The 17,906-nt window shown below is 50.5% G+C and overlaps 1 protein-coding gene across 9 annotated transcripts in view; it reads right to left on the bottom strand.

Moving 5' to 3' along the window:
• Emid1 (EMI domain containing 1) overlaps positions 1–9,479 on the bottom strand; it is a 57,434-nt gene extending 47,955 nt beyond the window's left edge. For 5 of the 9 annotated variants that reach the window (XR_010039729.1, XR_010039730.1, XM_013141648.3 and 2 more), the window contains exons 1-3: positions 9,246–9,478; positions 1,637–1,750; positions 1,126–1,229 (exon numbers count right to left, since the gene is read on the bottom strand). Coding sequence is in view for 6 of the 9 variants with exons in the window: in XM_013141648.3 (XP_012997102.2) it covers positions 1,126–1,229; positions 1,637–1,750; positions 9,246–9,346 (319 nt within the window). In the remaining 3 variants the exon portion in view is untranslated. Of the gene's footprint in view, positions 1–1,125; positions 1,230–1,636; positions 1,751–9,245 lie in introns of all 9 variants that reach the window. The other 4 variants (XR_010039731.1, XM_013141649.3, XM_023560710.2 and 1 more) reach the window with 2 other exon arrangements.
• Between the last annotated feature and the right edge of the window lie 8,427 nt (positions 9,480–17,906).

Genomic DNA, 17,906 nt, shown 5'->3' on the forward strand with positions numbered 1-17,906 from the left:
CCCTTTAGGACCTTGCTTGTGACTTCAGCTCCTGGTGTCCCTGGACCTGCCACTTGTGGGATCGGCCAGGCAGTGAGAGTCACAGTAGCCAGATGGCTCTGCAAGTTCAGCAATGAGTGGTTTTCCAGGGAAGAGGAAGCCCAGGCTCTGGGGAGGTCCCAGTGGGGAACAATATAGGAATATAGTCACACAAAGTGCACACAGAGAAAGTAGATAGGTCAGGTGGTCTCTGTGTCTGGGCCATATTCTACCCATTGGGTTTGCAGCTCATTCTGTCCTCAAGGCCCTGAGGAAACGGAACTAAGCAGAAAGGGTTTGAATCCTGACACCGCCACATAGGAGTTTATCACCTGTCAAGTGGGCCCACCATCCCTACCTCTCTGACCACTGAACTGACACAGCCTTCGCCTCTATGTGGTGTGTTATCATGCGCCATGGAAACATCCAGGGGGCGTTTCTCAGGTGCCAGTATTTGGATCTGTCATGTCCCCCGAAGACTCATGTGTTGATAAAAGGTGTGTTCCTCAAGGAGGTGCTATTAGGAGGTGGTGGTAACTTTAAGAGGCCTAACGGGAGGTCTTTAGTTCACTGGACATGTGTCCACCCCAAGAGGACTGTGGGAACCTGGCTCACTGTCCCTTTTTTTTTCTCCTTCCTGGCCATGAAGTATGATCCCTCTAAGATGTGGTACCTTGCTATTGGTCCAAATCTACACAGCCCAACAATCATGGACCAGAAACTCCAAAATGTCAGCCAAAATAAACCTTTTTGCCATATTAAGTATTTTATCTCAGGTAGTTTGTTATATAGTGCCAGGTAACTGACACACCAAATTTGGCAAAATGATTTAAGATGGTGTGATTTAACATGTGAGCAGTACAAGTAGGAAATACTTCCTAAGGATCTGAGAGTCCCTGAGAAGCAAGTGGCAACCATGAGGGAACAGCAGGTACTGACTGTTCTGAGGCACATCCTGCTAAGCAGGTCTGTGCAGTGTGGGCCAAGGCATGCACAGAACTGTGCATGTGTTGTACAGCAGGACTTGGGAGCAGATGCTAACTCCTGTGCACTCTTGGGAAGCATGTGGCACACTATCATAAGGACACATACAATAGTCAGTCTTACCTTCCTCACAGCTCACTCCTGAGTGTCCAGGGCAACATCTCCACTCACGGGTGGTCACTGTCTTGTACATCACCTTGTATGTGGGTCTCACCACAGTTCTGTAGCTGAAAAAGTGTCCAGTTCAGACAAGGTCTTCTACACCTTCCTTATTGCCCTGGATGTCCACAGCCCCCAGGAGCCTCTGCTATTTCCAAGCCCCTCTGGGATCTCTCTCTTCATGTAATCTGAAATTTCAGCCAATAAGATCTGGAAACTAACTGGACAGAAAGGCCCTGCAGTCTCAGATGGCTGGTGCCTGGCCCTGATACTCACCGAGTGAAGGAATGCAGGTGCACGCTGCTATATAGCAGGAATTTCCTTCCTTTTTCCCTCAGGAATCTTTCGGGGTTTCCTCCTGATACAATGCTGCCTTTGCTGCAGCCTTTCCTAGGGTCCTAGCCTTTATCTGTATTCCCACACAACTCCACCACCAGGAAAGCCATGTGGTCCTTCTCCATCATGGCTCACTTACCTGCTCCCTGGGCAGCTCATGGGCCAGGGGCAGTTCTGCAGGACTCGCTGAAGGTAAGTTCCATTTTGCACATGGCAAGAGATGGTACGGGTTACCACATACGAGCACCAGTTTCTGAAACAGACCCAAACAGAGGAGGTTCAGGTGTCAGGTTCAGGCCCCTACATAGGACTCTGGAAGGATGAGTGAGATGATTTATGTCCTTTCCAGCAGCCCCAAGTCCCCAGCTGGAGAGACCCCTTGGGCTTTCAGGATTCTTTGGCCCCTTTTGGTGGAATCTGTACAGCCTATGGCTCAGAGATGAATTCTATGACCCTATGGAAGGTGGTCAGGCTGGGGGCTCAAGCCTTTGGGAATGAATTGCAGATGTGAGCAGTACATCTTCACCAAGGCCACCCATCTCAATCTCTTGCAAGCTAGCCACCTAGCTCACCCTTATTTCTTGCCACCCACTGTGCCTGTCTGAGGCCTTGGGAAGAGAGTCCAGAAATGTATATTTGAAATTTACAAAAATATCAACTAATCATTCAGAGAATCATTTCCAGCTTGGGGTTCAAAGGGCAAGCTCTGGGTTCAGATGGGCTCCATGTTGAGCCTCAGTTCATGAATGTTCTGGACAGGTTCCAGATATGAGAGCCTCAGTCTTTCCATCTGTGAAATGGCATGCATAACAGGATGGGAAAATTCAAATGAGCCGACACGTGGCCTAGGCACAGCCCCTGGTATGCAACAGACGTGAAAAATGGAATCTCCTGTAGTGCCAGGAACAGATAGAATGGAGGGACAGACAGCTTTCCTTGCTGTCTGGCTGTCTGTCTTTTCCTTCCAGAGGTGGCAAATTGATGAGAATGTAATTTTTCCTCCACGGCTAGTTGTTTGCCTCTGCTTTCTATCTCTGCTGCTTCCTCTCTCCCCCACTTTCTCTGTGTCTCTGTCTCCTTGTCTCCTTCCCTTCTTTCCTCTCTCATTTTAATAGAAATGTAACTATTCTGTAACTCTTGGTCTGAGTGTTCCTCCCTGTAACCAGATATAAGCCCTAGTGGTCAGGTCAGCACATGGAGATGCTGGATTCTGTCATAGCATGTGCCTGAGACACTGGAATCTGTCACAGCATGTGCCTGGGGCTCCCATGGCTATTCAGGCTACTCCCACTTTTGTGCTGCTCCCAGAAGAGTGACAGTAAGCACCTGTCACCTGTGTCATAGCTGGCTGCTAAGAACTCTACTGATCTCCTGCTGTTTTGTGGCCAAACTGAACTGTTCCTTCTGCCACTTTTACCAACCTCCAGCCTTTGACCAGAATTTCCTTCCTCCTGGACTGGTTCCAGTATGGCCCAAAGAGATGGAGAGATTTTCTCAGAGTCTCACAGCCTGATAGGACTAAGTTCTGGTTCTGGCCAAGGGCTTTCTATTTCTTTTGGCTCAGGGTGGGGGTGGGCAGCAGTTGGGGTGTTGCACGCAGTGGGCCTGGGAGGCTGTGTGATGGCTGGGACATTCCAGGTGCTCAGCAGCCCTCGGCCCGGCACGGGGTCACAGGCTCTGTGTTATTGACTGAGGCTGGGGAAGGAGAAATGGTTTCAGGTGACTTTTCTCAGTTGGGGCTCCCCCACACCTCTAGACTTTCCTTCATGACCTTGAGCCCAGGGTCAGCACATTCCCAGGCTGGAATCTTCCCTGGAGTCACAGGCCATGGCTCATGGAGATGGGGAGGAGATGGTACTGAGTTCTTTGGGAAGATGTCAGATGTCAGGCTTTCCTATCTATATTCCTGGACCCTAATACAACTCACCTTCCTGAGCCCTCATGTTCCCTCTAACCCAAGTGGAAGTGCCTTTCTGGTTCACAGTTGGAGAAAGATGTAAATACTCTTAGCATGCAGTAAGATGCTCATAATGTACAATGCAATCTGGTTTTAGTTGCCATTTGAAAACATTTTTCCTCCCCACTAGGACAGTAGCATGTGTTGTGCATCCTGGTGTCACACAGAGTAATGCAAGAATAAGGGAGACGGGGCCTGTTCTTTCACATACCAGTACAGCGGGCCAGGCACGGATTACCATTTTATTCTGCAGGACAGGAGTCCAAGAAGCCGCAGGATCCAGGATGGGAAACTACTGGATCTGCTTATGGGGTGAACATGGGAATTGGATGGAGAAAAGAGAGGACACCACCATGGGCTTGGGCTTTGAAGGTAAGAGATGGCACATGGAGAAGGAAAGGAAGCATGCTCCAGATAGTGGGCTTAGGGCAGGCGATGTCTGGAAGGGAGGGACCAATGATAGGGATGGGCATAGTGGACCCGAGGCCTGGGCTTGGGGCTATGGGGGAGCATGGAGGGCAGGGCAGATTTCCATTTTAAGACACTATGGTCAGTGTGATGTCATGCACCTGTAGTTTCCGCTACTGAGGAGGCTAAGGCAGAAACATGCTAAAACCTGAAGTTCAAGGCTAGCTGGGCAACATCGAACACAACAACATCAACTCAAATAGCAGCAACAAAAGACTCATATCCTGAGTGCCTCAGGTTCCTAGAATAGTGCTTTTGAATCTGTTGAAGTTTTGTTTGGAGGGTTAGGGCGCAAAAACTTTTGGGGCTTTGATGTGAATTGTGGCTCCTCCTCGCAAAATACTTAAAGCATGGTGTACAAGTTCAAGGGGGCTCAGAAGTACCCTGCAGCCTATGGGAAGTCTCCAGACCAACCAAGTTCTTCTTAAGTTAAGAAAGGAGAAGGGAGTAGCTGTTTGGGCCAATGAAAGCACTCCACAGAGAGGGAGATCCTAGGCAGAGAATGAACATTTCCTTATCAGTGTGCAGAAGTACACGAGCCTGCACTCATGTGCAAATGCATACACATCCAGGCATACAGGTGCAAACACATACATGGAAACACAAACGCATATGTACTTCTACTGCATGGACATAAGCCTGCACATGTACACACACATACACACACACGAATCCACAGAAGTATATACACCTGTACACCAGAACAAGTCAAATCCAGCAGGACAAGGTTACAGACAAAACTCACACACACATGCACACGTGCTTTCTCATGTGGACATAAGTTGTGGTTGTGACCCTTATATTGTCCACACAAGCACACACAGGGTAATGTACCTCTATCATGTACATATATGCACACACACACACACACACACACACCTGTCACACACCTAACAATTGGCAGATGCAGGCCAAGCATAACACAATGCTGATACACCCCCTCTCACACGTGTCAACACACAATGTGCACATCCTCTGTACCCAGTCCCTGGAACTCAGATGGGAAGGGCTGTAACTGTCTACAATGCCCTGAGCTGTCGTTTTTACTGGTGAAGGGGGTGCCAAGAAAATTATATTTTTCTTCATCTTTAATTAAAATCTCCTTAATGAAGGTCCCAACCTAGTCCCCTGGTTTACTTCCTACAAGCAAGATTTTGCTTGAAACCCCTGCTTAGGGCAGATATGGAGTTGTGGGCAGGATGGCCAGATCTTTTAAACAGGCAGAAGCCAAGTGGGGCTCTAGGTCAGCCAGCTGGTCCTGCCACCTGAAAGTCACCAGTTACCACTCCCGTGCCAGCTTTGAGGATACATCCCATTGCCTCCCAGAATAAGTTGAAGCTCATCTACCTACATTTCAAGGGTAGCAGGAGGCTTCCTGGAAAGCACGGTCTCAGGTTGCCTACATCTGCTATGGAATCTAAAGTCTACCACGGCTCCCCACTGCATTCAAACCCTGCCTCCTCCATCCTTCATCCTACATGCTGCTCACGTCCACCACACATTCATGCTGTCCCTTCTCCCTCCTCTCATCTTTGCCACTGGGGATTCCTCTACCAAGGTCCCCTTGTCTTGGCAAACTCCTATCAACTCTGAGGTTCAGGTAGGATTGGATTTGTCTAGGGGGCCACCTCAGCTATTCACAATTACCCCAAGCTTTCTAGGTTCTAAAGGGAGGGCCTGTGCAGAGACCAAGTTTAGGGATAGATAAGTTCACAGGTACTCAGAGATGTTTGCTGAAGGACTGAATAACCAAGATCAAACAGTGATTCTGGGAAGATGGAGTAGAACCTGTTTTCAGAGATGGATACTTGCTTTCATCTGTTCCCCTAGGAGCTACTTTCCCTGAGGTGTGAGCAGCAATTGGTCACCAAAGCGCCTGGTGCATGGGCAAGGACCTGGTCAGCACAGGAATTATTTTACAGGAGCTCAGGGATATTTGCTGAATGACTGAATGAGACAATATTGGCCCTGGGCAGCTGAGTTGAAGCCTTAGGTTCCCAGAAATAGATGCGGCACTCTGATATACTGCCTCCACTCCTACTGCCCCAGTGACCTCCTTCCCTGGGGTGTGAGCAGCAATAAGTCACCCAGGAGCCAGGTGAGGTAGGGTGGTGAGGTGGGGCAAGGGCAGGAGCTGGGAGGAAACCACACATTCCTCCTGTTCCTGCCACTTCTGTCCACTCGGCACCTCCTGGGCCTCCAGAGGACTCTGGGAGAAGAGAAAACAGGACAGACCAGCTCAGCCTGGCACTGGTTACCCCCACGTCCTCACCCCCCCAACCTCCACTCCCTGCCACGAGGGGCCCAGGGGACTTTGTCTCCACTGGGCCCAGGGCTGTGATCCGGAACAGTGATAGGGGCTAATTGCAGGAGGCAGCCAAGCGGGCCTGGAGCCAAGGGCCCTTATGAAAAGGAGAGGAAAGAACAGAGACAGGAGGAAGGGGGCGGGGTGACAAGAGCCAGAACCCCACAATGGGGGTGCAGTTCCAGTTTTGGCTCTGCTGCTATCTAACCTGATGGCCTTGGACAAGGCCCTGACCATCTCTGACCTCACTTTGTCCATCTGCAAAATGGGAGAGAAGAATCTCTGGAGGGCAAGTTTCATGCAAAGCACTCACTTGGTATGGTCCTCAATGTGGTTGTTTATTCTTGTTCCTAAGCTGTAATGCCACAATCAGATATAGGCCCCATAGCTGGCAGCTGTAGCCCAGGAGCTTCTCTTTGGCTTGACACCAGCTCAGTCCCTTCTTCACAAGGACAGACTGTCAGGCTCTACAGAGTTTGTTTGCAGAGTGGGAGACTGAAGCTCCCAGAGAAGGCACCTGCCTGGTTCCCCATGTGGGTGCAGAGCTGGGGTCTGAGCCCTGCAGAGGAGCTGGGGCAGATACCATTATGTTAGAACTCTCCACTCCTCTTGATCTTTGTTGCCCAAAAGAAGTCAGGACCGCAGGGTTACACAGGCCTGGGCCAGGACCCCAGTGACAATGATGGTGACTGCTCCAAATCTACAGCCACTGTGCTGAGATGACCAGTTCAAAAACAAAAACATGGGATTCAGGCTGAGAAGGATCTCAGAGGGACAGGAAGCAGCTGTATCAGGAACTAGGGCTTTGGAGGGGACAACAGTGAGCCAAGGCAGCCCTAGATAGCCAGGGGCACCCTGGTTGGGGGGATCTCAGTCTCATTACATTCCTGTGGCTGGGGGAGGCCCCTTGGATGCCTTCCCGGGCCTCCCCCTGCCCTGCCAGGGACAAAGCCCTTTTCTGCCTTTGGTCCCTTGGCTGCCAAGGGGTGCCTGGGGCGCCTGGCTAGGGGTGGAGGAAGGCCGAGGGGCGTGACATCCCCATGCTGTCTCCAGTGATGCTGGGACAGGGCCACAAGGGGAGGTCCTGGCAGCCCAGGACCATTGGCTCCTCTGGATCCAGGTCCCTCCCCCCACTGATAGCAGAAGCTGCTGTATAAAAGGTTCCATGCTGGTTCCCTGGGGGACTGTACACTCTCAGAACAGACTGCCCATGCAGGGATGAGAAAAATAAAGAAGAAAACCAAGCCTCACAGCCATAAAGTGACCTGCTTGAGGTTGCACAGTGAGTGACAGAATCAAGTATAAAATCTTGTTGCGTGTAAAGCCAAAGCTCTAAATTTCCAATTATGACCTCTAACTAAACCTTCTGAGCCCCAAGCTGAGCATCTCTTTCACTAATGCACAGGATTGTTGGGGAGGAAGAGATGGTAGATTTGCAAACTTCTTGGCCTGGATTGTGCTGTCTCTTTTCCTCTTTAGGCCCCTATCTCCTTATCTGTAAAATAGGAGGAAGAACACTGATCACATAGCTTTTGTGACACTCAGGCCACTGTGATAGTCTCTGTAAGCAGATGAGATTTCAGTCCCCAGGGACTACTAGAAATAAGGCCACATTTACAGCCCAGTTCCTACCCATGGGACCCTGGTGAGAGGGACCCAGCTCGGGAAGACAAGCCTCGGACTGGCTAGTTCTTACACACTGCATCATCATCACCATGAGATTGACACTGGGAAGTCCATCTTAGTATGTGGGACCCTGATGTCTCACTCCTATGCTCTGGGTAGGCCATATTTCCTTGTGGAGCATTGGCTTTCTGCTCAATGAAACTAGGATTTAAAAAAGCATGGCTCAAATGGAAAGTGCGAAGATTCTGGAGGTCAGAGACTCAGAGAAAGTGCCTAAAGCAACTGTGTGCTGGCTAGCACACTGTAGATGGTGGCTCTGTGACAGAAAACTTGTCTGGCCTCTGAGGCCTCTGCCATCTCCTCCAGGCCTGCCCATGTCACCTGCTTTTGCCAGCCAGTGGGGGCACTTACCACTGGGAAAGAGGAATTTCTGAAAAGAATTAAAGAAGTGAGGCTTTAGGAGGCGGGAGTCAGGCTGGCCTTTGAATGGGATGAAAAGCCCTGGAGGAGCCTAGCTAGTTCACATTGTCTGCCTTGGACAAAGGGGGTTGGTCCTCCCAAGTGGACGTGGGCAGCAGCTGCAGACCAACCAGGGGCCAGAACAGGTTCAAACACTGTCATGGAGGCCAGAAAAAAAGATTTGAATTCCAGCTTTGCAAGCCCATGAGCCTGGATGATCATGTCAGTTTTCTGGTCTCAGTCTGCTTATCTGTTGAGTGGGGACAGTTTTCTCTACCTTCTTCAAGTCTTGAAGATGATCCTGCCTTGAAAGGGCTTTTCCACCGCATCAGATCCTGGGAAGATAGATACTCCATACCATAAAGTGGCAGAAATACTGTTCTAATTGTCAGATGAAAGCAGAGAGATCAAATCCTCTTTCCCTCTCTGTGGAAAATGCCAGGTCCCTGGAGAACACTGACCCAGTGGGCTGAGTCTCCATCCAAATACTTCCTCTAAGGGACATAAATAGCCCAGGTACTTAAAAAAAAAGCCTGGAGCAAGAAAAAGGGGAGAGAGTTCCCCAAGTGTCACAAAAGGGTGTGCTGGACTTTTCCCACGTGCAGGGGGAGGGGCCCTTGGGCCAGGGGTGACAAATCCTTTCATTCCTCTCCCTCTAGTAAACTGGGGCTGAATGAGAGGCAGTAGGGGAGGCTAGTAGGTCCGGACATATGGGTAGGGGACTCCGAATCCCAAGAGCCTTGGCCAGATAGCCCAGCAGCTGGGTGGCTCAGGACCCTGCCCTACACCAATCCGGCACTGAGGTCGCGGATGCAGATCGCTTTCCTAAACTCGGGAGTGCATGCAAGTGGTGGTGGTGGTGGTGGTGGTGTGTGCCCAGACTCCCGGCTCTCACGCTGGCCTGGCAGGGGACAGGATTGGGGGAGCTCTTACCTGCGTCCAGAAAATGGGGAGCCTCCGACGGACCAAGCGGCGCCGCCTCCCGGGAACAGCAGTCCGAGGCAGAGCAGCGCCCAGGCCCGCGGGCCGCCCATGCTGTGCACGGCCGCCCCTAGCCGCCGGCCCCAGCCTGCCGTCCCCAGCCTGCCGTCCCCGCCCGCCGCGCCGCCAGCCTCCGGGACGCGCAGAGCCGGGTTCCCAGCGCGGCGGCCGAGGGCTGGCGCGGGGCAGGCGGGGCGGGGGCGCGCGTTCCCAGCCTCGCCCGCCCTCGGCGCGGCCCCCCGCCCCCTGCGCCGCCGCCAACCCGGAAGGAGCCCGGGGCCGGGCGCCCCCTCCAGGAGGCCTGCGGGTGCCCACCTGAGTCTGCGGCTGTGCTGAGCGCGGGACGCAGCTCCGAGGTGCCCTCCCACACGTTGCATATGTGGAACTGGGGCTCAGGCTCACCTTTGCAGAGGTAGCCAGGACCCCAACCTACCAGGCCCGAGGCAATGATGGGTGCTCAGCCCTTCTCACCCTCTTCACACAATCCAGTTCCTGAACCATTGTGTGGGGAGCATGTCACCTCCCCTTACCACTCTGTCTCAGTTGAATCTTCAGATCTTTCTGTGCAAGGTGCAAACGATTATCCCCATTTGCAGATCTGAATAGGGAGGCCAAGGCCCTTGTGGTTGCCCTGGGAGGCTGGGCTGGCCACATAAACTCTTTTACAGATGGACAAGATGGTATATCTAAAGCATCTGGGTAGTAGTTGGCATAGCCAGAATTTGAACCAATGTCTGACTTAAGAGGTGATAAAGTACAGGGCACCTTGACACAGGGTTCAACTTCACCATCTGGAGCAAGATAAGGGTTGGCTGAGAGTGGAATTTCTTCATCTTGGGACATGGATGAACTTCTGGGAAGAAGACTGTGTGCCCTCAAAGACGTACACAAGTGTGTGTGAACAAGTGCAATGTCCATGTCTATGTGTGTGATGTGTATCTCTGTGATAGGAGTGTGTTTGGGGCAAGAACCAGAGTTTTCAGCAAAGGAGACCTAGAACCCTCCAACTTCTCAACACAGTCTACGCTGACTGTCCTCTTGTGTTGGTGTTTGGGAGGCAGCTGCAGGGGGGGAATCTGGGATGAGTGGGGGGGGGCTTTTCCTTCCATTGCATGTCCACATTGAGGACCCCTGAGGGGAACTGCTGGAAACCCTCCCACTGAAGGGATTTGTCCACCCTACTCTTGATTCCTAGGGCTGCATCTCCTGGACTCAGACTAGCAGCACCAGGTCCTGGCCTGAGTTGGGATGCGGGAGACATCAACATTGTGCACAATTACAGGAAGCTGATGCCTTCTCCCAGGCAAATGAGAGTAAGGGCTGGGTTCCAACTGTCCCTCTGGTATCTCGGGCAAGCCTTGCCCCTCGTGGAGGCTCAGTTTCTCTTTTGTAAGGAGGACAGTTGCATGTTCCTCACAGGGATGTGGAGTGAATGAAGTTGTCCCTTGCTTCACATGGTCCCCCCAGAGCTCCCTGCTTCCTTGGATGGCATCACAACTATGCCTTGTTTTCTTCCATGTGAGATTGGGCTCTTATTAAGTGCCATCTTTCCGACCCTGAAGAACTGTAGCTTTGTGCTTCTCTGGTTAGCTCTAGATTTTAACACAGCTAGATGACTTCACCCCAACCCTGTGTGACTTTTTACTCCTAAGGGGCTATGTCCTAAAGGATCCCAGTCCTGTCTGAAGCCCTAGTCAAGTGCCCAGGATTAAAACCCATTACCCTCAAGAGCATTTTAAAGAATGGACAGGCATTGACCAGTGGCTATTGTCCTTCAGGGTTCCTTGGAGGGACTGAGAAGTGTCTGGACCCCAGGTGGGTGCCACAGAATATGGAGTTGCCACCAGTTCAGTCGACACCAACAATGTGTCTGGGATGTTCCTGTGATGAATGGCATCCACGTCCCTTCACCAGTGACACTGAACTTCAGGCAGCTGTGGAAGATCCCATTTCCCAGCAAGGGACCATCTCTGAAAAATTTTCACATCAGACAGTGCCTACTCTTGCTGAGGCTAGGATTCCTTGGTCTGGGACACTGATAAGGTATCAGATCCTGTGTCAGTGCACCCTGGTGGTTACAGCACAGACTTGGCAGTTCATAGATCTGGTGTCCAACCCAGAGTGATCACTGAGAGCTGCATGACCTGTGCCAAGTCCCTTCTCTAACATGAATTTTCTTGCCTGAAAAAGCAAACTATAGTATCTTTTTATGATTGATTCCCTTGGCTTAGGACTCCATGCTCCTTGGAGAGTGCAGAGCTCCCCATCTCCCTGTGGTGTTCTCTGGGCACAGTCAACTTCTCACCCCTTTACGGGTTCGCTTTCCTGATGGATTTTAGCCTGCTTTCTGGTCCTGTCTCCCCCTGAATGGAAACACAGGAATGCCGCAGGGGCCAGAGATTTGGTCACTTGAGGTTTCAGTGTTTGCTGAGACAGAAGAACAGGGCTGGCTGGCTTGAGGTCTCAGGGCCTGTCCCTGCATGTGGAGCCACCCCCACTGGGAGCCTGGTCCCTTCCACTGCCAAGACCAGACCACAGCAGCCAGTAACGACAGCAGCTTCCGTTTGGGAGAGCTGACTGTGCGCCAGCGCTGTGCTAAGCATTTTGCTCGCATTGTCTTTTGCCCTCTCTGCCACCAGAGAGGCAGCCTTATTGCCTCCAGGTGTGGGGCTCAGGGGCTCAGGGGGCTCTTTTAGGCCCAGGCTGGTGAGTGATGGGTGCCGTCTTGTGTGCTACCCACTAGAGCACCCTGCCACCCTTTAGCCAAGTCCTGCAGGGAGCTTCTTTGGGGAAAGAAAGAACTTGGCTCTCCTCTGGGCTTCCATCTGGGGCAAAAGAGACCAGCAAAAACACATGGATACATATGCAGTCCTGGACCCACGTACTTGGGAACCACACAGGGACACACCCAGGCACTCTCCCCCGGAACTGGCTGGTGGGGTCTGGAAATGGCAGTCTAGTGCAGATTTGCTGACCCATCCCCCAGCCTAGTTCAAACAGGAAATGCTTTTCTCCTAACAAACAAACCTGGGCTGCAGCCTTCTTCCCCTGTGACCTCCCTTTGGCTTTAGTTCAGGGTTTTTGTCCTCCTGCTGTGTACCAAGGGACACCCTCCTCAGCTGGAGGAGAGGGTGTTACCCAAAATGTCAGTACTGTTCACATGCCAGTAGCCTAGGCCTCTAATCTATAGGTGAGCAAGCGGCCTGAGGGAGCTGCAGAGCCTGGAGTAGCAGCCCCCAGGAGCCCAGGCCTAATGTCAGGCAGAGTCTGAGGCCATGAAAGGAAAGGGCCTGGAAGTACAGTTTTCAAAACTCTGCTCAAAGGGCAGGGCCGAGGGGGAGCCTTCCCAGCGCCTTCCAGGTTAATGAACTGTATGGGCTCTCTGTGCCTTCGGCTGAGGGGAGAGCATTCGGCTTGCAGCCCCTCAGCTCAGGGTCAGCGGCACCCCACTGGATTAGACTGTACAGCAGCCTCAGAGCCTGCAGCTGCCTGCTGGAATTATTTATGCTCTATGGAGCTGCCCTTCTCACCCAGCTCATTTCTTCTTTGAGAATGGGGACAGAGGCTGGAAGGGAGCGAGGGCAGGAAGGAAGCTGTCAGAAAATCATAAATTAGGGCTTTGAGAGGTCCTTTCCACCCTTCCCAGGAATCTTGAGGGGGAGAGTTCTGTATCTTTTGGGGGTGGCAGTGATGGAGGGAGACACCAGAATGACTGAGCCAGACCCAAACACTCACAGTGAGACAAGGAGGAGCTTTTAGGGTTAGGAGACCTGGATGATCTGTGTCATCAAGAGAGTCCTTTCTCTGTGGCCTCAGTTTCTCTAGCTAGAAAATGATGGTATGGGCACTCGGGAACTTTTTTTGTGATCACATTTTGTTAACTGCAAAGGAATGGAGAAATGAGAATTCTCCTCAGCTATGTACATTCCCTTTCTCAAGTACCTTTCCCCAAATCCTTCCTTTCTAATTCCAACCCCGGAACCTCTGACCCACCTGCCTTCTATGGAATCCTTTACTTCTCTTTCTATACCTCTCTTGCAACAGTGAACTAATGGGGCTTCAATATTCAGCATCTACCTGTCTAAGAGTAGGGCTGTGGGCTCATTCACACTAGGGCGAATGGTGTTTTAATGTTATTTAATGATGGGAGGATGGAGCTTTGACAGAGATTCCTCCTCATTTAAACCCTTGATCACTGGTCATAGGCTTTTTGCCTAGTAGGTGGTATTTGGTTACGAGAGACCTAAGATTATGGTCTTCAGAGTGTGCAGAGGTGTCCATCTCCCCGTCCCGATGAGGAGAAGCCCAGTCCTGCCGGATGAGCCTGGGTGGCAGCCATAAGTCTGTGAGGTTAGACGGATCAGGAAGGAGTGAAGGGCAGGAAAAAGACCAGCTCAGAGCCAAGACCCTACAGCTGCTCATCAGCTCTTCCAGTCCTGGATAAATGCTCTTTATTTCTGGGAAGGGGCTTCTGAAAGGAGTAGAACAACAAGAGTAGGGACAGCAGGGGGACAGGAAGAGAGAGAGAGGGAAGGAGAGTGCTACAGTGAGAACGGCTGAAAAGGGTGCATAAGACAGGAAGCCGGAGACGAGGGAGACAAGTGAGCCAGGGAAATGTAGGAGCAGATGGAAGGCAGAAAAAGAGACAGATTGGCAGACAGATGCAGAAAGAGGGGACTTTTGGAAGAGGACCCTGTTGCTGAATTTGGCTCCCACAGGAGCCTGGCAGGGGATGTGGTTCTGGGTCCTGGCCTCATCTGTCCCTCAGTGGCGTGCAGGCTCTGGCCTTGACCAGATCTCCACACCATTCCCTGATGGTGGGAGCCTGTCTTTCCTCCATTGCTCACCGTGTCTGGCACTGGCTGCCTGCTGAGCCCTGAGTGGGTGAGCTGCTGTGCGGAGTGTCCTCCTTGAGCTCCTGAGCTCCAGGATCCCTCTGCCAACCCTCAAGTGCAGCACTGCAGGGCTATGTATGGGTGTTTTCTCCATGCGTCTGCTCCTTGGCTCTGTCCCATCCAAGCCCCTCCCTTGTGGGATGTGTCAGTGAACTCCTTTGGGGTCTCTGGCCACCTCTCTGATTCTTCTAGTCCTGCAGGGTCTTCCCAAAGGCAAATGGAGCCAAGGAACCCTATTAGGAAAACTAGGTAATCTCCCTGCTCCCTTGAGGCTGAGAACTCACTGTGACCTGGCCTGCTTGTCTTCCCTCTGTCCCCAGACCCTGGGACCCAAAGTGTTGCTTAGTCCCTTGCCCACACTGTGCTGTCCATCAGACTGCAGGGCTCTCCCATTCTGTGCCTTCTGCCTGACCACACCCACTCACTGTTCTGGCTCAGTGCACACATCTCCCCCCTCCATCTCTAGGGGAGTGTCCCATACCCCCATCTTTGGGTCATGTGTCTACTGAGCTCCCAGCCACAGCACTCCATGCTGGAGCCATCTGTTGATTTGTCTGCTTCCTCTGATGGTTGATAAACAGGCATGATGCTGGGCCTTTTTTTTATATTCTTTTTCTAGGATTTCTAGGAAAGATACAAATCCAGAAGCCATACAAGATACATTTGGCAGCCAGATGTAGTGGCACACTCCTATAGTTCCAGCATTCAGGAGGGTGAGGCAGGAGGATTGTTGCAAGTTTGAGACCAACCTGGGCTACACAGTGAGCCCAACACCAGCCTGAACTGCACAGCAAGAGTCTGTCTCAAAAAGACCAAAAAAAAAAAAAAAAAAAAAGATATATTTGGGTATAATATACAGAAAAAAGTAATCTGATTAACTGATTAGATAAAAATTCTAATTTCCTATGCATATGAAGAGCACTTAATAACAAGTTATTAAATAATTAACAACCATGATTCAATAGAAAAATGGACAAAAAAAGTTGTGAACAGACAGCTCTCTTGGGATGAAAAGGCATTCAGCTACATTCAAAAGAAAAGCAATGCAAGTGAAAAACCACATAAGACAACAATTTGCAAAACTGATAATACTTAAAATTTATTCTAAAGTAGGTTGGCAAGGTGTAGGAAAATGTCCCCTTCACATATGTTCTCTCTGGATGATAAAATGTAAAATGTATTTCTCTTTGTTCTAGCGGTTTTACACTGAGAAAGTTCCTCAAAGCTATACTTGCAAAGATCAAAAGGAAATTAACCACAACAATGTTTGTAGTAGCAAGAAACTAGAAACAACCTAAAAAATCTATCAGTGGAGACTGGTAAATTAAGGTGCATCCAGCAGTGGACTATTATATTGCTGCTAAAAAAGATGAGGTAAACAAAATGTGCTAGGGGCATATTATAGGACATTAGCTGGACACACAAAGCAACACAGTACAGACACAATGGCACCCAGTGTAGAAATCTTGAAAACATTATGCTTAGTGCAAGAATCCAGTCACAAAAAAGACACGTCTATTATTTATATTGAATGTCCAGAAGAGGCAAGAACACAGAGGCAGACAGTGCAGTGGTGGCTTCCAGGAGCTGGGGGAAGGGGACGGATAGTGGATGTACATGGTAATGGGGTTTCTTAAGGAGAAGAAAAGGTTCTGCAGTTACACAGCAGAGAGGCTGCATGACTCCAAATAAACCAAAACCCACTAAACTGAACATGCTAATGGGCAAATTATGTGATATGTAATATACATGTATATTAACACATGCACACACTACACAATGTGGATGTGTACATATGTATACAGTCTCACATAGTGTAGCATTTCTGTCAACAACAGTAGATCGCATATGCAACACTGGTCCCATTGATAATGGAGCTGAAAACCTCCTACCACCTGGTGATGCCATAGCCACTGTAAAATCATAGCACAACACATCACTCTTGTGTTTGTAGTGCTATACTGTCAACAGACCTACTGTGCTGCCAGTTTTATCAAAGTATAGCATAAGCCAGTCACAAGGATACATGCCTGTAGTCCCAGATACTCAAGGGGCTGAGGTAGGAGGATTGTATGAGCCCAGCACTTTGAGACCAACCTGAGCAACATAGCAAGACCCCAACTCAAAAAAGGATAGCATATACAATATAGAGTACATAACACTTAATAATAAATAATGATAAATAATAAATGACTGTCACTGATTTATATATTTACTATAGTTTATTTTTATTGCTGTTTCAGAATGTCTATCTATTTATAAAAATAGCTTGGCTGTAAGGCACTCTGCTGTGAGACGCTGCGAGCAGTCTTACCCACCCTGTTTACTGTGTCTCTTGGTTTCATCCAACGCCCACAGTGAGCAGCAGACCTGTACCATGTAGGCTGGCATATATGCACTCTCCACTGTCCCTATGGGGACATGTCACTTGCAGGGCCATTCTCAGGTGCATCCTTGGTGATAAATGGTGTGTGGCTATAACTATTTCCCTACATGCTTTGCTAAGTGAAACTAGTTTAAAATATTAGTGCCACTGTGTGGGAGAATTGCAGGATGAGTTTACACACGTCAGTGGTGCACACACCTTCCCTGGTGACGTCACAAGAATCTACTACTGGACTTCCCTTCGAAAGGTGAACTGAGGAATGAGGTGGTGAGCTTTCTTTCTTTTAAAACATGTTTGCAATATGTAATGGTCACATTCACAGTGAGGGGTTGGTACACGTACATAACACATTTTAATTCTTTTTACTTCTCCTTCCCCTCCCCCATCCACAGTTAGTTTTCACTGTGAGTCCTTTCGTAGAATTAAAAAAAAGCTAATACCAAAAAGTATGCATTGCATGGTCACCCTTTGCCCTCAAAATAAAATGTGTGTGTGTGTGTGTGTGTGCGCGCATGTGTGCGTGTGCGCGCGCACGCGTGCAAGACAGAGACAGAGAGAGACTACATGTATGGAATGTCAGCCTTTTGCCCTTCCAGGCTGGTAGCCTGGGAGACTCCTGGTGCTGGGATGAGGCCTCCAGCCAGGGAGTGCAAGTAGGCAGTGCAAGCAGAGCACTTCAGGGCCAGCCCGACTCAACAGCCGCCCCTCACATGAGGCCTGAGCCCCGAGCCTTTGGGAGGCCATGAGAAGGCTCCTAAGGGCAGTTCAACCCCACACCCGCCCATGAAGAACTCTGTACCCTTGTTCTCAGGGGACCTGGCCCCAGCCTTGCATGTGCTTGGGACACTTCTAAGCACAGGCCTCTCAGAGACAGATGGGGAGATGGTGCCTATCCCCAGATGTTGCGCCTGCAGACAACCAGTGTTCCCCATCCACCCCGTACCCACAGCTGGAGCCACATGAAGCTGGAGCTGGCTGTGTCCTCGTGTGATCCCCTGGAGGATCACAGGAGAAGAGGGCAGGGAGATGGAGAGTAGGAGGGCGAGAAAAACAGAGGGGGATGGAGGCTGAATGTCAGACAGAGATGAGATAGAGAAAGCTGAATTTGAATAGCATATACAATGTAGAGTATGTAACGCTTGTAATACTTAATAACAAAACCAAAGGAGGCCAGAAGGATGGAGAGAGGGGAGCATAGACAGCCAGTTTTCTCCACTGTCTCTGAGTTTTTAATCTCTGTGACTCGAGCATTATCTCAGCCACAGTGAGGAGGTGTGGTACCCAGCAGAGGGGGTCCAGGAGGGCAGTGAACTCTCCATATCTTCCATTCCC

Source organism: Cavia porcellus, unplaced genomic scaffold (assembly GCF_034190915.1).
Source record: "Cavia porcellus strain 051 isolate PalLab524CR breed Dunkin Hartley unplaced genomic scaffold, mCavPor4.1 scaffold_16, whole genome shotgun sequence".
Classification (NCBI taxonomy): domain Eukaryota; kingdom Metazoa; phylum Chordata; class Mammalia; order Rodentia; family Caviidae; genus Cavia; species Cavia porcellus.